Source organism: Delphinapterus leucas, chromosome 5 (assembly GCF_059928025.1).
Source record: "Delphinapterus leucas isolate spDelLeu-1000000601 "Yukka" chromosome 5, BTC_Dleu_Yukka2, whole genome shotgun sequence".
Classification (NCBI taxonomy): Eukaryota; Metazoa; Chordata; class Mammalia; order Artiodactyla; family Monodontidae; genus Delphinapterus; species Delphinapterus leucas.
Genome location: NC_143133.1, coordinates 107,236,920 through 107,259,743, shown reverse-complemented (window position 1 = coordinate 107,259,743; position 22,824 = coordinate 107,236,920). Strand labels below are relative to the sequence as shown.

General features: G+C 34.6%; 1 protein-coding gene across 4 annotated transcripts in view; it reads right to left on the bottom strand.

Annotated features, from left to right (window-relative positions):
• LRBA (LPS responsive beige-like anchor protein) overlaps positions 1 to 22,824 on the bottom strand; it is a 748,688-nt gene that overhangs the window by 609,703 nt on the left and 116,161 nt on the right. For all 4 annotated transcript variants that reach the window (XM_022599722.3, XM_022599721.3, XM_022599723.3 and 1 more), the window contains 8 exons: positions 13,163 to 13,360; positions 12,853 to 12,986; positions 10,764 to 10,872; positions 10,306 to 10,458; positions 6,198 to 6,366; positions 3,774 to 3,853; positions 2,415 to 2,477; positions 453 to 550 (listed from right to left, as the gene is read on the bottom strand). In XM_022599722.3, the coding sequence (XP_022455430.1) occupies positions 453 to 550; positions 2,415 to 2,477; positions 3,774 to 3,853; positions 6,198 to 6,366; positions 10,306 to 10,458; positions 10,764 to 10,872; positions 12,853 to 12,986; positions 13,163 to 13,360 (1,004 nt within the window). The remainder of the gene's footprint in view (positions 1 to 452; positions 551 to 2,414; positions 2,478 to 3,773; positions 3,854 to 6,197; positions 6,367 to 10,305; positions 10,459 to 10,763; positions 10,873 to 12,852; positions 12,987 to 13,162; positions 13,361 to 22,824) is intronic.

Below are 22,824 nucleotides of genomic sequence, written 5' to 3'. Positions count from 1 at the left end.
AAATTTCTGGTGTTTAAGCCACCTGCTCTAGGGTATTTTGTTAAGGCAGCCCGAGAGGACTAATACAATGATGATTTGGGATTGGGGTTGGAAGAGGTTATGTTTTAAAGGGAAGTTAGAGATCATCTCTTGGATCACAATTGAATATTTTTGTTTTAGGACCTAAAGATAAGTCTTCTGAAGAATTCGACCTTACAATAGCAGTATAATAGCACTAACCATACAAAATACTGGAATGATTTGCCTGATCTGTCCTCACATACTAAATAGTAGTAACACAGCCTCTATATTTAAAGATTTTTTCAAAAAACGTAAGACATGAAATAAAAAGCTCTTATATCTTAAATCATTTTATAAGATCCAGTAATAATTTTCATATCTAAGAATCTGTCATTTCCAAACTGATCTCTTCTATTAAATATATTAAAATTCTTGAAATGTTAAACTCTTACCGTAACCCATTCCTTTGGTCAAAAGCAGGTATCATAGAATTAGGATGTTCTGACATTAATGCAACAAGCAGCTGTAGGACGTCCATTAGATTGTCATCCTAAAATTATTTTAGAATTTTTTTAAATAAAGAAAAACAACTTATTTGGACAATGACTATTTCTCAAACAATGAATTTTAACTTAAAAAAAAATAAGTAGACAGCTATACGAATCCACTCTTTTTAAGCAAACATTCTTTACATACGCATGTTCACCTGCATAACTCAAAATACACAACACCAAATAGTCAAATAATTTCTTAATCAAAGATATAAAATGTCTCTTATATTGTATCAAGATTTCCTAAAACATATTCCATTGATATAACAGATACTGATTTACAGATTTTTTTTTTTTTTAAAGGAAGGATTATACGGCAAGAAATTGGGCAGTGGGGAGGAAGGACAGGTTGTTCTTTTTATTACAGCAAGACATATTGAAGCTTTAATATGCTAATAGATGTTGTGATATGCTGGTAGTGCTGGGGACAACATACTGTGTATCACTTTCTAAACTTATTTAACTAGGACCACTGTGCACTAAGCCTCTCAAGAAACTAGTTCTGAAAGAAGACCTTTTGGGAAATGATAACTGGATAGTTCTCTTATATTATCTGTTGTTAGTATTAAAGATATAGATGATCAATAAATGTTTATTGTGTCAACATGCTACTGTATATGGTATAATTTGATAACATTTGCATAAGAGCACAGTAGTAAACACTTATGAGTACTGAAATCTAAAAATTTCAGGAAAATCCTTTACAACCTCTGTTGCATATTATTAGGGCCTACTTGGGCATTACAAATCCAAAGACTAAAGGGAAGCAGCAGTTAGTCATCTCTATGGTACCCTGCCTCCAGGTTTCCATTCACTGCTCTTGAACTTTTGCTGTGGAAGCTACTTGAATATTTAATTTTCAATATGCTAAGTAAATGGTCTAGAAGTAGGGCACTGAGCCTTTGGAAAACTGTTATTTGAAGGACGTGAACAATCTCTGATTTAATAGTTTCAGAGAAAACAGAAGATCACTGTGACTTCCAGTTTCTCCCTTATGAAATATTTTGGTCCCTAAGGGTCAAGAAAATCTAAAAATAAAATAGAATATCCTACTCAAGAAGAAAAAGAAATCACAATCATTAATGTTTGAGTCAAATATGATCCAATCAGGAAATTTAACCCATTCTTTTCTGCCCCAATTAACAAAGATAGGTCCAAACCATATCTCTCATCTATTAATGATTTTAAAAGGCACTATATCATGCTGTAACAAATATGTGAACTCAGAAAAAATGAATTATAACACAGGAATGTAAATTATCATATAAATGTTGTGCTTTATATGAAATTAATTTCAGATTCTACTTATTTAAAACATGTTTAATCAGATTATTTATTTAGACTATATCTGGCATATATTACATTTTTGCAATGCTAAAAAATAAAGGAAAAAACTCCAGACATTTCAACCTATTTATTTTCAACCTCCTTTTCAACCATATAATTTTAAATCAACCATAAATGAGTTGTTTAACTTAACGGTATTTGATTATACAAAATCAGTGGGAAGACTTATGAATTTAAAAGTCCAATCATTTTTAGTCATTTTCATTATCTATTTTTCCATTTCTTACACTGGTTCCTGGAAATAAACTGAAAGTATTCTTTGGTATAGTTCATTACTAGGTCAATGAGATCTAATTTTAACACTTTTTAAAAGCCTTTCATGATTATTCACAAAGGCATCTTGTGGTAATAAAGAATATTTAAATGAAGACTGCTAACATTTAGTTCCTAGATACTAAATACTCTCCATTATAGTTACATCATTAACAAAAGATTTCTTTAACTATTTTACTTTTAAAAACGCGCATCATGCGACTTCAAAAAATAAAATCCCAACATATAAAATTCAAATGTTACCTCATGCATAGTGAGTAGATAATTAAGAATGGCCTGTAGCTCATCTTCCTTTACTCCAGAATCCTTTAAAAACATAAGACAACTATCTTATGCTTACATATATAAAACTTTTTTGAAAACGGAAATTATACACACAGATTTCTCAACTTGGTGAGTTGCTATAAATATAAAAAGATAATGTAATATAAAAATCTAAATTTAAAATAAAATTTCGGGGAAGCACTAAAGACATGCAGTATGCAACACAGTGTAGAAGTCAAAAGAGATCAGACATCAGTATCCCGTTTTTGGCACCTTATATGATAACCTATCTAGTAAAGCTTCAGAATCCTGACATAAGAAAAATAATAATTAAAAACAAGTAAAAGGGTATTACTCAACACCTATCACTCCTCTAAATACAGAAGACCATTTTTCTGTTTATTTTTTTCTATTAAATTTGGACAGCAAAATGAATAGTTTCTAAAATTACCAAGTTAAAATGTCAGGTACTAAAAATTGAGTAGTAATTTCACTGGGAAAAACACTGCACTTTTAAATATGAATGCATTATGAAAATTTTCAAACTACTGTATTATTAATCATAAAACAAAGCTGAAATCTCAAAAAAGAACAATAAGAATTAGGAAACAAAACACAGTAGGAAAGAATAGAAACAGACAATTTAAAGGTTAAATTTTTTAATAAATGGAAATAAGATATCTGACTCTGAAAGATATACTAACAGTTAGGTCCATTTACCATAACATTATGTGACAGCTAATAAAGCATTAAATTGTAAAGAATAAGAAATAAAATGATATAGGAAAATACTGAATAAAACACTGGCAACAAATATATTTATATATTGGCATCTTATAAAACCAAAACACCATCCTTAAAAATAATATTAAATTTTACTTTACTGATAGTAGAATGAAATGGGACAAAATGTAATCATTTCTATCTGGTACATTTATATAGGAAAATTATTTTTCAAAATCTGAATGTCAGGTACAAGGAATCTCTAAAATTGAAACCTCCTTGAGGAGCTCTGTTGACTACTGTATCACCAGTTCTAAGAATAGTAGAAGTAATAGAAACTCAGTAAATATTTGCTGAATGAAAGAATGAATACACCTGAACTCCAACAGAAATTCATATAATACATATTACGATTATCAATTTCCAACTCTGCATTAATGTTTATCAATTATATGCCTACGGAGAAAAAACAAACAAGGAAATAAATATCTTTAAAAGTTTTTTCCACTGTGTAAACCTATTAACAGAGCAAAGAGTAAACAAACCAAGATTGTATTTTATGTGAAATTTTAAGTTCAATACACACATGCTATAGGGTAAGAAATATGAACTCACCTTCATCACTAATTGCTTAATGAACATCAACAAGAACGCTCGTAGAGAAAGCATTTCTTTTTGATTAGGTCGTGGTCCATCTTTTAAAAAGACAAACACATACACACACTGAGTATTTCAAAAACCTCAAAGTTAAGTATAAAATTCTCATTCCCAATAGTTTTTCCACCTATTTATAAGAAACATAAAGGTCAGTTTCCTGAAGAGTTTAATGCCTCTAGAAGGACGAGCATTCAATCTCACGTGCAATTGTATATACAATGCTCCAAATGTACAAAATAGGTTATGTAGAAACTACAATGAAAATGTTTGTTTTTGGGTAAGGTCAAAGGAATTTTAAAACATAAAAATGAGGTAACAAGTTTATACTTAGTTTTAAAAGACTCTCTTGGAATGTTACTATGGCAACATAAGTTTATAAAGAAAAAAGCAAAAGAAAATCTAAACTTTATATGTGAATTTAGTATGAAAAAACTTTTTTCTGTTGAGACCATTGTATAAGCTAATACAAAAAGCTCAAAGTATACCTCAACACAGTATCGTTCATGAAGAAGGGAAACATTGTGTTGACCTCCTCTGACATCTCCTCCTCTTCTTGAGAAAGTGCTTGGTCACACATGGCTCACATTAAAGTCAATTTTCATGTCTCAAACATACAATTCCCAAGTAGAAAGCTTGTAGAAAGCTTTTGAAACCAAACACCCATTGTCCTAAGATCCTAATTTAAGTACTTGTCTGCCTCATATTTTCTGCAATTTTCCCCCCACTAATCACTATTTACAGCTAGCTCCTGGACCACCAAAGCATAGGACCACCATTACCTTGAACAGATCAATTAAAATAGGAAGAAAATTGTTTAAAATTTGTTCCACATGACAATTCCTAGACAAAGAATAGGTTACAGAGTTACAATACAATTGCAAAGTTTGTCCAGCTCTCTCACTTGAAGTATAAGACTTTCCCAAGGTCACTAATCAGTTATAAAATCAAGGCCAGAATATAATACTAACACCTAGGACAGTACATGACACACCTATAGCACCATGAAATAATCAGAAGGAAATTATAGCCTAGTTCTAGATCTGCCACAACCTCTCCAGCTTAAACAGATCATGTAACTTCCATATGTCCTCATAGCTTTCTAAATTATAGCTAGCATATTATATTGTCTGAGAATAAATCGAGTTTATTTTGAAAGGGATAGAAAAAGTATTATACAAATATGAAACCTCGTCTTTGTAAATCATGGAACAACCAAAGCCTGTGAGTAAAATCAGAATGTATGTTGTTAGACTCTCCAGCATCTATTTCCTGATTTCAAGCAACAGCTCTCAATTTTTATAAAGGGACTGAACCCATCTTCACACTCACACCATGTGTTTTGGAGGTAAGAAGGGCCTCCATGCCTGGGCAATCTGAAGAATACCTGCCACACAGATGGACAAACGAGCCAACGAGCAACAAAGAGACTAAAAGGAACTTGTGCTGGAAATGCTCAATACAGGCAGATGCTCTTTTGCTGGATTTAAATTTGTGAGGATGTGAAGGTAGAGTGGTTGTCTGCCACTCTAAAAAGAGAGAGATTATATGAAAAAAGCCAACACAGAAGAACTGGGAAATTGAGGGAGACAAACTGGGTCCAAAGGCTGTATTTTGAACCCCTGTACCAAGTCCTACTGAAACTACCAGTTTATATGAGCTGGTTAACCCTCTTTTATGATATAAGCCAATTTGAAGCAGGTTTGGCAATACTTAAAACCAAAAGAGCCACCATTTGTGCAACTTTTTATTATGACCCCTTCCAAGAACTACTGACATGATCAATGAACACTATCCTTCCAGTAATTTAGTCCTGATTATATAGGAAAATAATTACTGAAATTCTGTAATTTCATTATATTATTTATTAGAAGCAGATACTCCCTAGCCCTGGAAAAAATCTCCATCTCCCAAACAACACTGTTGTCAGTGATTCTCCTTGGGATAACTAGACTCAACATCAATACCAGTGGCTAATATAGAATTTCTTCTCATTCTCAATGCCTTAAAAATCATCCTAGTCATATTTGCCCTCAAACAACTCATACTAGCAAAACTACCATTCTTCTATAAAAGTAGCGAGTTATTAACCTCTGGCAACCACGATTTAGGACAAACTATTAAAATTATCAACGAGATTTAAAATTTTACCATGATGAGATTTAGGAAAACTTCCAGAAGAGTGTAATAGTATTGGGAAAGACAGAAAGAGACAGAAAGAGAGAGAGAAAGAGAGAGAGAGAGAGAGAGAGAGAGAGAGAGAGAAAGAAAGAGAGAGAGAGAGAGAGAAAGAATGAAAGAAAGAGAGAGAAAGAAAAGAAAAGAAAGAAAAAGAAAATCCTGATTTGCCATATATATACAATGTAATATACAGAGATGATATACCTAATCCTTTTGGGGTGATGCCGCTCCGATCCTGGGGATTCACCGCCCAATAGTAGTACTTCAGTGTATGCATGATGAGAAGCACTGTTCCAACTCTCCGAACGGCATTATATATGTTGGCTGTACCAATGAATTCCGTAGACAGATAAGTATAGAGTGTCAACTGAACCTAGAGAATCAAAATGAAGAGCTCAAATCAAAGAAGCTGACCAGCACTTTACCTCTGTTTCCAGGAATACCCTCAGCTGCTCTACTTGGACCATACTTGTTCCAAAAAGCAAGCTGTTTAGCTTGATAATAACATTCATGTTAACAGATGACACATATCCACTGACACATACAAGCACACATACTCCTTATAAAATAAAAGCAGGCAAATGCTTCTTATACAGTAGCACTATAAAGTAAACACCCCCAAATATATCAAATTTTTGCAGCACTATTCCATGGAAAAAACTGTTTGGTTTCTATTTAGCAATCAGCAATTATTCATGAACTTACGTAACTTCTTTAGAACAAATCTACTACTTATGCTATGTATAGTTGTTTTCAAAAGCTAGAAATTGTCTTTGTTTTAGAGAAAATTGTCTCTGTTTTAGAGAAAATTAGCAGCTGGAATAACTCAAAAGAAAAAAAAAGAAGGAGAAGTAACAAAAAAAGTAAGAAAAAGTCAAAAGAAAGAAAATCATATAAAAATATGTAAAGCCTACCTTAAGAAATATTTATTAGAAAAATAGGATTCTGTTATAACAGCTTATTACTACAAAGACTGTAATTATAAAATTATAGTCTCTAAAATTCAAAAACAATTATACTTTATACGCATAATAGCACAAAATAAGGACCACTTTTGGTCTACTTTCATATCAAAATCAAGAATACTTTATAAACTAAACAATACTAAGTACGGTATTAAATTTGGCCAAAACCCACACTACTCCTGATTATTTACAACTGAACATTTATGTTACCTTCCCAGACACTGAGGGCATTTTCATTTTTAACCCTGAAAGATAAAAATTAGTTGTGTATCTTCCACATGCCCTATAAACAATCAAGGTTAAATAATTAGGGAGTCAATCAGTAATCATACATGGTAAAGAGTGGCAGATTCTGAACCACTTAAAATTGAGGCTTGGAAGATGCTTGTAGTTTAGAAAACCATAAATATGCTAAAATCCACAGACTTGCTGAAAGATAACATTACTTTGATGTAGCCACTGCTGTTCAAATAGATAGGCCCAGCTTACTTGTCACTGAGGATACATAGCACTTTCTACGACATGGTTCAAATTCTTAACCATGCTGTTTCAGTCATGCAGAAAATATTTACCTCCACCTATATGTGCAGCACTGTATTATTGAAAATACAGTGGCATAGACACTGTCCCTCAGTAGCTGAAAATCTAATGGAGAATATAAAAAATACACAAATTTAAGTGAAAAAATAAAAGGTAATAAAGACACCTCACCTACTGAAACATAAGAAAGGTCATGTGGCAATAAACAAGTGCCATACAGCTATTAAATACTATTAATTCAGAGGCCAGAGAAATTATTTTAGGGTAAGCTAAAACAGTCAAGAAAAGTTTCACTAATAAAGGCAGTATTAAGGTAGCCTTTGAAGATGAGTAGAACAATAGGTAGACAGAACAAAAGAGGAAATTTCAAACAGGGAAAACGGTGGATGATACAAAAAGTTTCGCCAAATCTAGAACAACCATCCTCATTCTTGACTGTGCATTAAAATACCTGAAAAACATTTTAAAAATACCGATGTCTGGGTCCTGTCCCAGACCAATTAAATTAGAATCTAGGGTGGAGGGAGTGGGATTCTGGTTTGGTTTTGTTTTGTTTGAAAAAAAACAAAAAGCCTCTCCCAACTAATTCTATAGACAGCCAAGGTTAAGAACCACTGCTCTAGGATAACCTTTTGTACCCACCTAGACATTGAGGACAAGTGAGTTTTTCACAAAGAAAGCCTAGAAAGAATTGGCGTGAAGACCTAATGCTTTATTCTGAAAACAACGAGAAACCATTACAAGTTTGGAGGCTAAGAAATGATCTGATGAGAGTGATATGTTAAAAGCATAAAGGAATTCTGGCAAAGAATGATAAATTAAGATATGGAAAAGTGGAGAAAGTCAGTCTACCGAGAAATGAACAGGATTTAACAGCAACATATTGGAGACCTCAAGATTATTCATATTCTACTTATGAATAAACCTTTCCTCTTTCACTCTTTATATAATCTAATAACCACACAAATTACACACTAACATCTGTCTTTCCCATTACACCTAAATTCTATGAGGGCAGGAATCAGATCTGTCTTGCTCACCACTGTATCCACAGTGCCCAGCATAAAGCAGCCACTCAGCAAATGAAAGACTGCTACCTACAAGAAAATTCATCTCTCTTGTTAGGTCATTTCAAAGCCTGTCTCTGAGCAGATCAAACTTAAATAGATATTATAAATGACTGTGAGCACCCTTTTCCAAAAGCAAAGATTGATTCATACAATCATACCCTCCTCAACTTTGGTAACCAGAGGTGAATTTACCATGAAGCTAATGAAGCTTAAACTTCATGCCCACTCATCTAGACATGTTCCTTCCAAGACCCTAAACCTAATTTTGCATGCAGTATGTTGTATTCTTTTTCTTAAAAAGCTCCTTCCTCCCCCAAACTGTATGACCTTCAGGTCAAAACAAACTTTGCATCTGCCGTTTGTTATAACTACCTTTATAATAAAATTACATATAACCCCTCATGGATACACAAAGCAGGAGGCTGAAACAAAAGTTAACTTTAACATTACCAAATCAACTGCAAATTCTGAAGAGGAAATTAAAGAAAATTATTAACAAGGAAAAGGTAAGAAATAGAGTGTAATAATATGATGGACTTAAGGAAACGATACAATGAAAATTTTTAAATATTCCCCTACAAGTAAGTATCTCATAAAAAGAGGCTTTTTGACCACTTCAAAAGAGGCCCAAAGCCTTACAAATAGGCTGCTTAGTAAGACAAAGAAGTGTTTAGTAAAGGTTTAAAAAGTAACTTGAAACAATCCTTGAAAAGAAATAAGACTGAGGGTCATAGAAGAGAAAAAGGTCAAATTTGAACCCAGAGATAAAAAGCTACAACCTCCAGCTGCCTCCTTTGATTATTTCCAAATGGCAATCAGAGTCAGCAGCTGTTTTTCTCCTTAACATTTGAAAAGAGCAGCTGAAACTAAGATACTATGACTCCAGAAAAGCAGAAAAGTCTGCAGACATTTTTTTCCGACAACTAGAGTAAGTATGTGTTATTCCAACCTGAACGATGGTAAACACTTGCAAGTGAACCAAAAGAGAGAGGGGGAGAGGGGAAATCAAATTTTTAGGATAACTTAATAGAACATTAGGATTTATCAAAGGTTTTATTTATATATTTTACCACAAATTCACTTATGTTCACTTAATGTAATTGATTTGCTGTTACAATACTAAATAAATTACTGTGTAAAATATAACTGTATTTAATAATTTGAATTAATGTGAAATTAAAATGATTAAATGTGACCTGTATATCATGGAAGCCTTCAAGAAACGGTGACATTTCAGCTGTTCCTGTAAGAATTAAACTCAAGAGCTCATCACGTTGGTGGAAGGAATATGTGTGTATAAAAGAGGGAGAGAGAGCACAGTGAGTATGTATTTATATATATGTATGCATACATACATATGGATACATAGATATATATGTATGTATATTTGCAATAGAACAGAGCTACAGTTGATAGGAAACATTATATTTACACTGGAACTATCCAACTTTGGTTTAGTAAGTATAAATCAAAGTCTCTCTCAAATAAAATTTTATTTAACAACAGAAAATAAAGACTATAGCTTTTTTAAAAAAGAAATACTGATATTGCTTTAGGAAGGGAGGAAGGGAGGGAAAAAATACTGACTTGCAAAAGTATATTTAGTCAAAAAATGCATTCCACTGAAATCTTACATAATAGCATGTAAAAGGATAAAAGAAAATCCTTGTAATTATCACTCTTCTCAAGTACAAAAACTTACTGAACATATTAGCACAAAATCAATATATGTATTACCTTGGCTGGGGTATGAATCCATATAGCTGGGTTAAGAAGAATGTGATCACACAATTGCTTGAGTAGGGGCATCCCATTCTGCAGATTACTCAGATATTTTGAAAATGCAAGGCAAAGTTCAAGTACTGCTCTGCTGACATGGGATTTGGAAGACTACAGAGGAAGATATTTCAAAGGTCACTACCAACACAAAGCAAGGTAAGTAAAGACTGTCAATACCAGAAAAAAGTAGGTCCACAAATTATATGCTCAAAGTTAAAGATGCCATGAGACTCAATACCACAGTCCTCTAATAAAGCAGTGGGGGCAAGTTAAAACAACAAAAGGTTATTTTAATTTAGGTAATTTTATATAACCAAGGAGACACACTTGCAGACAGAATTTCTCAACCACTTAGGAGACTAAGTTTCATGGCCTGCAAATTAAGAATCAAAAATGTAAAGCATTTGATACTTTACCTTTTCAAGACTATATCCTATTACCAAAAAGCCCTTGCAGGCAAGCATCTGCTCTTGCATAGCAATTGAGTTCTTCAACAGCTCCATGATAAAAGCCAGCAAAGTTGAACTGGAATAAGAAAAAAGACATTGGTTTGAAAAAGCATATTCTATTTTAAAAAAAGGGGGGGGGGGTTAAATAGATGCAGTCTTTCATCCATCTTAATAAAAAGTTTCTATTCCAAGGAAATTGACACTCTACTAAAACTGCCTCCAACATTATTTTAGGACTAAAATTTAATGGAAGATTAGGATTTATTACTCAAATATTTAGTTCATATCCTTTATCACAAATATATTAATAAATGAATCACTTAGAAACAATATGAAAAACATGCATGAAATAGAGCAAAATTAGGAATGTCCAAAAACAAGTAATAAAATGACTAACATAAGTATATTAAAGCCCTGAAGAATGGATGTAACTTAGATGAGCAAGTGTATTCAATTTTGGAGGGTTAGAGGCCAAATAGAAGGAAAAGATGTGGAGCAAACAGACTAGGATAGATAGCCTCCAAATGTGTTAGGGCTCCAAACTGGCCTAATTTGAACAGAGCATAGGGTTCATAAAGGGGAAAATAAGAAAGTAAAGCTGTAGACAAACTGAAGTACTTGAATAATAATTTAAGAATTTTGTGCATTATCCCAAAAGAAAAACCGTAAAGTAGTAAGACTACAGCCATGCTCCCAACCTCACAACTTGTAGATACTCAAAATGGAATGGAATAAGGTTGACTGTTAGTCCTTCTGAAAAGTCTTGACAGATTTCCACAAAGAAAGGGAGAACAGCCAACCTCCTCCACAAAAGTACTTTTAACTGTCAGCAATTCCAATAATGGTGAAAAGTTAATAAAAAAAAAAAGAAACTGAGCCCTGTTATAAAGGTTTTAGACCAGGATGCAAAAAAATTTTATGAAGTAGCAATATGTCAAGAATAATATTATTTTAAATTTTTTAAATGTAGTCAATACTAGCTTTGATACATAATTCCTTTAAAAAAAAAGTCATTCCATTGCCTAAAAATAATCTGGAAAAATTATTACATCATTAAATATATACATTGGTAGTAAACCTCAAGTCGCACATAAAAGTAGAAATTAGAAAGAGAATTTCAAAACAGGAGAACGAAAAACATTAAAATCACTCAAATAATTAAACATAATTACTTTATTATAAATAGATTCACTAAATTATACAGCCATGAAAAATTCATTTAGACACCCTTTCCAACATTGTAATAACTTGTCCTAGAATTCATGTCTCTTCCTTTTCTACACTCAACACTACAACAAAGGAGACAAAGGTGCCAAATTTATGATCTAATTTTTAAAAACCATATCACTTATTATGTAACATAATCAAAAATTTTTAGATTTCAATTACTAGCAATCAATAATAATTAAATATGGAAAGATGAATTACCATAAGAAATCACTACCGCATAACCATTTAAAATATTTTAAAACTATATTTTAGACAAAAATACATACATTTCTGATAAATCTATTATCACTATGTCTAACTTTATTTGAAAATAACATTATTGGGACTTCCCTGGTGGCGCAGTGGTTAAGAATCCACCTGCCAATGCAGGTGACACGGGTTCGAGCCCTGGTCTGGGAAGATCCCACATGCCGTGGAGCAACTAAGCCCACGTGCCACAACTACTGAAGCCAACTCATCCAGAGCCCATGCTCCGTAACAAAGAGAAGCCACCGCAATTAGAAGCCCGCGCACCACAACAAAGAGTAGCCTCCACTCGCCGCAACTAGAGAAAGCCTGCGCCCAGCAACCAAGACCCAACGCAGCCATAAATTAATTATTTTAAAAAACATTATTATGTTTTTTTAGAGCTTCCATACCTCCTACTGATAAAGAACTTTAATATTATTATTATTGAACTGAATTTATAATCATTATAGTTCAAAAATTTCTTTATATTCTCTTTTAACCCTACAACAAATTTTAAAGTTTGAAAAAAATATTGTGTAGCTCAACAGTGATGAAAATAACTCTCACATCAAATGAAAGAAAAAACAAAAGCACTCACCATACAGTCAAGTCAACTTCATCAGATAAATACTGCCTATAATCCAACTGTGCAAAAAGTGGAAACAGCACTTGTACTCCTCCAATTGAATGCATGGCACTTTGGATGGAATGTGTTAAAACCGCCTTCACATCCTTGTAAAACAAAAAAACACAGTAAAGATTCCAATGATTCTTTTCCAAAACAATTCAAAATGAAACGTTACAAGAACAATAAAATGTTACATTACATGTCAGAAGCTACCAAATACAACTCAATAATACATCAAAATTTACCATTAAAAATATTCTTAAAATATTACCGCTAGTACCTGGAGCATGAGTGCATGTGGTGAATGAACAAAAATTGAAGGGCTGTCCTTAGGGGATGATTCGAGGCAAAGCTGGGCATCTGTGGCGCGTGGATTGTATGTGAATGCAATGGCACTAGAGAGTTTGCCATCATACAATAAAAGTTTGTGATGCTCAGCAAGGAACAGGTCACTTTCTGCTTTAAATTTAAATGTACCCTAAGAATTAATAAAAAGTAGAACAGTTAAGATAGGCCACAAAAAGAAAAATTAACTACAAATCACCAGAAATATAAAAATTTAAGTAGAACATTGATCATTTTCCTAACAATGTTAATTAAGAGAAGCCTTGCATGCTTAGTTACCTCTAAAGTAGACTGAATTCATTTTAAAGATATAATGGAAATCAAGTCAACTTGACATTAAAACCTTACATTTAAAAAAATGTAAAATTAATATCCTATACAGCATGTTTTGTTTTTTTTATTGTATTGTCTTTTTTCTAATTTTGGTAAAAAGAACATAATATAAAATTTACCATCTTAAACATTTTTAAGTGTACAGTGCAGTCTTGTTAACTACAGCACACTATTGTACAACAAATCTCTAGAACTTTTATGTCTCGTGAAATTGAAATTCCCGTTGAATAACAACTCATTTCCACTTCCCCCTGTACGCTGGCAAACATCATTCTACTTTATGATTCCATGAGTTTGACTACTTTATATAACTCAAACGAGGAGAGTCACAGAGTATTTGTCATTTTGTGACTGGTATAACATCCTTAAGATTCACCCATGCTGTAGGATGTGTCAGGGGTTTTTTTCTTTTTTAAAGCTGAATAATATTCCATTGTAAATACATACCACATTTTCTTTATTCATCCATCCATAGACAATTAGGTTTCTTTGACCTCTTATCTATTGTGAATAATGCTGCAATGAACAGGGGTGTACAAACAGCTCTTTCATATCCTGCCTTCAGTTCTTTTGCATATATACATAGAAGTAAGACTGCTCAATCATGTGGTAATTCTATTTTTTATTTCTTGAAGAATCACCATATTGTTTTCCATAGAGGCTGCACCATTTTACATTCCCACCAACATTGCATAAGGGTACCAATTTCTCCACACACCCTAAACCACACTTATTTTTATTTAATAATGGTCACACTAATGGGTGTAAGGTGATTATCTACTGTGGTTCTGATTTACACTTCTCTGATGACTAGTGACTTTGAGCATTTTTTCATATGCCTGTTACACATTTATATATTATCTTTGGAAAAAATTCTATTCAAGTCCTTTGCCCACTTTTTGTTTTGTTTTGTTTTTGCGGTACACGGACCTCTCACTGTTGTGGCCTCTCCTGTTGCGGAGCACAGGCTCCGGATGCACAGGCTCAGCGGCCATGGCTCACAGGCCCAGCTGCTCTGCTGCACATGGGATCTTCCCGAACCGGGTCACGAACCCGTGTCCCCTGTATCGGCAGGCAGACTCTCAACCACTGCGCCACCAGGGAAGCCCCTTTGCCCACTTTTTAAATGAGCTGGGTTTGTTGTTCTTGTTGTTGAGTTGTAGGAGTTCATCATATACTCTGGATATTATTAACACTTTATCAGATATTTGGTTTAAAATATTGTCTCCCATTTCATGGGTTGCCTTTTTACACTGTTCCTTGATGCACAAAAATTTCAATGCACAAAAGATTTTAAGCTTGATGAAGTCTCATTTCATTGTCTATTTCTGTCTTTGTTTCCTATTTTTTTCAGTGTCATATCCAAGAAATCATTGCCAAACTCAATGTCATGAAGCTCTTCATGTGTTTTCATGCAGAAATCTTATGTGTAGGTCTTATGTTTAAGTCTTTATTTTGAGTTAATTTTAATGTATGGAAGGTAAGGATCCAACTTCATTCTTTTCCATGTGGTTATCCATTTTTTAAAACACCATGTGCTTAAGAGATTAAATTTATTTATTTATTTACTTATTTATTTATTTTTGACTGTGTTGGGTCTTCATTGCTGCACACGGGCTTTCTCTAGTCGCAGCGAGCAGGGGCTACTCTTTGTTGCAGTGTGCTGGCTTCTCATTGCAGTGGCTTCTCTTGTTGCAGAGCATGGGCTCTAGGCATGTGGGCTTCAGTAGTTGTGGCACGCAGGCTCAGTAGTTGTGGCTTGCGGGCTTAGTTGCTCCACAGCATGTAGAATCTTCCCAAACCAGGACTCGAACCCGTGTCCCCTGCATTGGCAGGCAGATTCTTTACCACTGCGCCACCAGGGAAGTCCTGCTTAAGAGATTAATCTTTCCCCACTGCATGGTTTTGCATCCTTATAGAAGATCATTTCACCGTAAATACAAGGATTCATTTCTGGACTCTATTCTGTTCCATTAGTCTATGTATCTCTCTTTAAGCAAGTACCATAATGTTTTGATTACTGTAGCTTTGTAATATGTTTGAAATCCTGAAGTGTGAGACCTCTAAATTTGCTATTCTTTTTCAGATTGTTTTGGCTATTCAGGGACCCTTGAGATTCCATGTAAATTTTAGGGTGGATTTTTCATTACTGTAAAAAAATGCCATTGGGACATTGATAGGAATTACACTGAATCTGTAGATCACTTTGGGTAGCATGCATTTTTAACAATTTTAAGTCCTTCAGTCCATGAACACAAGATATCTTCCCATTTATTTGTGTCTTCTTCAATTCTTTCAGCTATATTTTACACTTTTCACTCACTGTACAAGTCTTCTGCCCCCTTGGTTAAATTTATTCCTAAGTATTGCTTTTTATGCTATTATAAATGGGATTACTGTCTTATTTTCCTTTTCGGATTGTTCACTGATAGTATGTAGAAATACAACTGATTTTTGTTGCATATGATGTTGGCTGTGGGCTTTTCATATATGGTCTTATCATTTTGAAGGAGTTTCCTTTTATTTGTAATTTGTTGAGTGTTTTTATTATTAAAGGGTGTTGAATTTTGTCAAATACTTTCTCTGCATCTATTGAGATGATCGTGTAGTTTTTGTCCTTCACTCTGTTAATGTGGCGTATTACATTGATTTTTTTTCATATGTTGAACCAGCTTTACATTTCAGGAATAAATCCCAGTTGGTCATAGGGTATGACGCTTCTAATGTGCTCTTGAATTTGGTTTCCTACAATCCTGTTGAGGATTTTTGCATTAATACCAATCGGGGATATTAATCTGTAGCTTTATTTTCTTGTAGTGTCTTTGTCTGGCTGTGGTTTCAGGGCAATGCTAAACTCAGAAAATGAGTTTGGAAGTGTTCCCTCCTCTTTATTTTTTGGAAGAGTTGAGGAGAATTGGTGTTAATTCTTCTTTAATGTTTGGTAGAATTCTCCAGTGAAGCCATTTAGTCCTGGGCTTTTCCTTATTCAGAGGTTTTTGATTATTGATTCAATTTCCTTATTAGCAATAGTCTGTTCAGGTTTTTATTTCTTCAGTCCTGATAGGTTGTATGTTTCTAGGAACATCTATTTCTTCTAGGTTATACAATTTGTTGGCATGTAATTGTTCATAGTACTCCCATAATTCTTTTTATATTCCTAGCATTAGCTGTAATGCCTACTCTTTCATTTCTGCTTTTAGTTACTTTAAGTCCTCTCTTTTTTCCTTAATTATTCTAGCTAAGAATTTCTCAGTTTTTTTGGTCTGTTAAAATAAAACCTGACTCAGTTTTGTTGAGTTTTTCTATTTCTTTTTTAGTCTCTATTTCATTTATTTCTGCTCTAATCTTTACCACTTCCATTCCTCTGCTAACTTTAGGTTTAGTTTGCTCTTCTTTTTCTAGTTCCTTGAAGCATAGATTAGGTTATTGACTTGAGATCATTCTTTTTTTTAAAGTAGGCATTTATCACTATGAACTTCCCTCTTCATATTGCTTTCTCTGCATCCCATAAGTTTTGGTATGTAATTTTAGATTTCATTTGTATCAAGATATTTTCTAATTACCCTTGTAGTTTCTCCTTTGACCCATTAGTTTTTTAAGACTGTGTTGCTTAATTTCCACATATCTGTGTATTTTCCAGTTTCCTTCGACTACTGATTTCATTCCACTGTGGTCAGAAAAGATACATGGTATGAGTTCAATATTATTAAATTTGTTAAGACTTGTTACGTGGTAATACGTGGTCTATCCTAAAGAATGTTCCATGTGAGCTTGAGAAGAATGTGTACTCACTCTACTATTGTTGGGCAGGATGTTCTATATTTGTCTGTTTGGTGCAATGGATCAATATTGTTCAAGAACTGTTTCATTACTGATCTGCAGTCTGGTTGTTCTGTCCATTATTGAAGTATCCTACTATTATTGTGTTTCCGCATAGTTCTTCCTTCAGTTCTGTCAATCTTTGCTTCATATATTTGGGGGTTCTGATGTTAGGTATAGATATTTTTAATTGTTATATCTTCCCGGTGAACTGACACTTTTATCATTATATAATTTCCCTCTTTGTCTCTTGTAACAGTTTTTGACTTAAAGTCTATCTTTTCTGATTATAAGTATGGCTACCTCTGCTCTCTTTTGGTTATCATTTGCATGTACTATCTTTATCCATCCTTTCACATTCAGCCTATGTATGTCCTTAGTGTGTCTCTCCTAGACAAAACACAGTTGCACTTTGTTTCTTGAATCCATTCAGCCAATTTACTTCTTTCTAGTTGGAGGTTTAATCTGGTCACATGTAATGTAATTACTGAATGGGAAAGACTTAGTATTGCTATTTTCTTCATTGTAATTTGTTAATTGTTTTCCTTTGTATTTCATTGACTTCTTTCGTATTTATATGCTTTGATCCCTTCCTCCTTTTATTCTGTGTAACTTCTATGGGTATTTTATTTGTGGTTACCATGGAAATTATGTAAAATAACTTAAAGTTACAACACTCTAAACTGATAACAACTTCAATCACAAACAGAAACTACTCATTTATATCTCCACACCCCCCCCCACTTTATATTATTGATGTTAAAAATTACATCTTTTGGGGACATCCCTGGTGGTGCAGTGGTTAAGAATCTGCCTGCCAATGCAGGGGACACGGGTTCGATCCCTGGTCCAGGGAGATCCCACATGCAGCAGAGCAACTAAGCCCGTGCACCACAACTACTGAGCCTGTGCTCTAGAGCCCGCGAGCCACAACTACTGAAGCCTGTGTGCCTAGAGCCCGTGCTCCACTACAAGAGAAGCCACCGCAATGAGAAGCCCACGCACAGCAATGAAGAGTAGTCCCTGCTCGCCACAACTAGAGAAAGCCCACAAGCAGCAACAAAGACCCAATGCAGCCAAAAATAAATAAATAAATTTTTTAATTACATTTTTTTATATTGTGCATCTACTAACAAAGATTCAGAAAATTTTCTTGCTTTTGTCTTTTAAATGGATGAGAAAATAGAGTATAACCAAGTGGGATTATCCCAGACATGCAAGGTTGGTTTAAATTTGAATAATCAATGTAATATACTACATTAATAAAAATAAAGGACAAAAATCACAAGATCATCTCAGTAGAAGCACAAAGAGCATTTGACAAAATCCAACAACTCTTCATGATAAAACACTCAACAAGCCAGGAATAAAAAGTAAACTCCCTTCAATAAACAAAGACCATCTATACAAAATTGATAGCTAATGTCATAGGCTGATGGTAAAAGAATGAATGCTTTCTCCCCTAAGGTCAGGAAAAAAAAAAGATGTCTGCTTTCACCACTTTTTTTTAAATTTTATTGTGGTAAGAACACTTAACAGGAGATCTACCTTATTAACGGATATTAAGTGATATTAACAGATAATTATTAACAGGTAATAAGATAATTATTAACAGATAATAAGGTACTATTATCTATAAACACAATGTTGTACAGCAGACCTCCAGAACTTATTCATCTTGCATAACTAAAAATTTAGTACCATTGACTAGTAATTCCTTTTTTCCCTTCCCCCAGTCCTTGGCAACCACCATTCTACTCTTTGTTTCTATGACTTTGCTTTTCTCTCATATAATTGGAATCATGTAGTGTTTGTCCTTCTGTGGCTGGTTTATCTCACATAGCATAATGTCCTCAAGATGCTGTACTAGAGGATCTAGCCAGGGCCACTACGCAAGGAAAAGAAATAAAGAGTATCCAGAAAGAACTAAAACGAGGGCAGTTTACAAATACACCATCTTATATATAAAATTAAACATAGAAAATGCCAAGAAATGCAGGCATAAAAAAACAAACTATCAGAGCTAATAAACTAGAACAGCAAGGTTGTACTGTAGAAGATAAATATATAAAAATAAATTTAGTTACCATATATAAGCAACAAATAACCTGAACATGAAATTAAGAAACAATTCCATTTGATACTGCACATAAAAGAAGAAAATATTTCGGAATGAATTTAACAAAATACATATAAGACTTGTTCACTGAAAACTACAAAAAGAAACTGAAAAAGACCTAAATAAATGTAATAATATCCCATATTCATGGATTGGAAGATTTAATACTCATAAGATGACAAATCTTTCCAAATTGATCTATAGATTTGAGGCAATATCTATCAAAATCCTAGCTACTTTTTGTTGTAAAAATTAACAAGTGTATCTTAAATTCATACAGAAATGTAAGATACCAACAACAGCCAAAACAATCTTGAACAAGAACAAAGTTGGAGAACTCATACTTCCTAATTCAAAAAATGCATTACAAAACCACAGTATTCAAGACTGTGCTACTAGCCTAAGAAGAGACATATAGTTCAATGAAACACAATCGAGAGTCCACAAACACTTACATTTATGATCAACTGATTTTTGGTGAAGCTGTCAAGAAATACAATAAGGAGAGAATATTCTTTTCGGCAAATGATGCTGAGACAACTAAAAATCCAAATGCAAAGGAATAACGTTGCACCAAATACAAAAATTAACTCAAAATGAATCAAACACTTAAATGTAAGAGCTAAAAATATAAAACTTTTATAAGAAAACACAGGAGTAAATCTTCATGAACTTGAATTAGGAAATAATTTTTTAGATATGACACCAAAGCACAAATAATAAGAGAAAATGTAGACAAACTGGACTGCATCAAACTGAAATGTGTGCTTCAAAGGAAAACATCAGGCAAGCGGGAAGACAAGCCACAGAATGGGAGAAAATATTTGCAAATCAGATACCTGATAATGGATTTGCTTCTAGGATATATTTTTAAAACTATTAAAACTGAGGCTGAGGAGAGGAGGAGTGGAGAGTTGTTGTTCAATAAGTATAGAGTTTCAGTTTTGCAGAATGAAGACAGCTCTACAGCTAGGTTGCACAATGTAAAAATAGTTAACACTACTTCACTGTACACTTAAAAATAGTTAAAGTGGTAAGTTTTATGTGTATGTTACCACAATTAAGGTTTTTTTTTGAAAGCCTCTTAAAATTTACCAAATAAAAAGGGACCTCAGTTTTTAAACAGGCAAAGATCTGAATAAACATTTCTCAAAAAAAGACATATAAATAGCCTTATCATAAGCGCACAAAAACACATTCAACATCATTAGTCATGAGGGAGATGCAAATCAAAACCAAACCACAATGAGATACCATTTCACACCCACTAAAATGGCTATAATCAAAAAGTCAGATAATAACAGGTGTTCAAGAGAATATGAAGGCATCAAAATCCTCATATACAGTTGCGGTAATATAAAATGATGTGGCCACTTTGGAAAGCAATCTAGAAATTTCTTAAAAAGTTAAATGTAGAGTTACCATATTACCAGCAATTCCACTCTAGGTACATACCCAAGAGAAATAAAAACATGTGTGCACATAAAACCTTGCACAGAAGGGTTCATAGCAGCATTGTGCATAACAGCCAAAAGGTGGAAACAGCCCAATGACCATCAACTGACGAATAGATAAAATGTGATATACCCACACAATATTATTTAGTAATAAAAAGGAATGAAGTATTAATGCGTGCTACAACATGGGTGGACCCTGAAAACATTATGCTAACTGAAAAAACGTCAACCACAGAAGATCTCATACTGTATATTTTCCTTTACATGAATTGTCCAGAAGAGACAAATCTATACAAATAGAATTAGGTTACAGTACTGGGAAGCAGGAAAAATCAGAAAGGACTGCGGATAACTACAGTATTTCTTTTGCGGATGAACATACTTTAACATTACAGAGTGGTAATGTTTGCACAACCTTGGGATACAATATAAATCACTGAATTATACATAATAAACGGGTGAATGGTAAGATATGTGAATTATATCCCAATAAAACTTCTATTTTGAAAAACTCATTCAGAATAAAGGCTGTTCTGGGACCAATTAACAAAGCTTAAAAGTAAAACAAACTTCAGAGACCTTCAAGATGGCAGAGGAGTAAGATGTGGAGATCACCTTCCTCCCCACAAATACATCAGAAATATATCTACACGTGAAACAACTCCTACAGAACACCTAATGAACACTGGCAGAAGACCTCAGATTTCCCAAAAGGCAAGAACTTCCCCACGTACCTGGGTAGGGCAAAAGAAAAAAAAACAAAAACAGAGACAAAAGGATAGGGACTGGACCTGCACCACTGGGAGGGAGCTGTGAAGGAGGAAAGGTTTCCACACACTAGGAAGACCCTTTGTGGGCAGAGACTGTGGGTGGCGGAGGCGGGGAGCTTCAGAGCCGTGGAGGAGAGCGCAGCAACAGGGGTGCAGAGGGCAAAGCGGAGACATTCCCACACAGAGGATCGGTGCTGACCAGCACTCACCAGCCCGAAAGACTTGTCTGGTCACCCGCTGGGGTGGGTGGGGGCTGGGAGCTGAGGCTTGGGCTTCGGAGGTCAGATCCCAGGGAGAGGACTGGCGGCGTGAACACAGCCTGAAGGGGCTAGTGAGCCACAGCTAGCCAGGAGGGAGTCCGGTAAAAGTCTGGACCTGCCTAAGAGGCAAGAGACCATTGTTTCGGGGTGCGCAAGGAGAGGGGATTCAGAGCACCACCTAAACGAGCTCCACAGACAGGCGCAAGCTGCATCTATCAGCGCAGACACCAGAGACAGGCATGAGACGCTAAGGCTGCTGCTGCAGCCACAAAGAAGCCTACGTGCAAGCACAGGTCACTATCCATATCTCCCATCCCAGAAGCCTGTGCAGCCCCCCACTGCCAGGGTCCCGGGATCCAGGGACAACTTGCCGGGGGAGAACATACAGCAGGCCTCAGGCTGTTGCAACATCACACTGGCCTCTGCCACCGCAGGCTTCCCCGCGTTCCCTACCCCTCCCTCCCCCAGGCCTGAGTGAGCCAGAGGCCCCTAATCAGCTGGTCGTTTAACCCCGTCCTGTCTGAGCGAAGAACAGATGCCCGCAGGCGACCTACACGCAGAGGCGGGACCAAATCCAAAGCTGAAACCCAGGAGCTGTGTGAACAAAGAAGAGAAAGGGAAATCTCTCCATGCAACCTCAGGAGCAGCAGATTAAATCTCCACAATCAACTTGACGTACCCTACATCTGTGGAATACCTGAAGAGACAACGAATCATCCCAAAATTGAGGTGGTGGACTTTGGAAGCAACTGTAGATTTCAGGTTTGCTTTCTGCATCTAATTTATTTCTGGTTTTATGTTTATCTTAGTATTTATAGCTTATTATCATTGGTAGATTT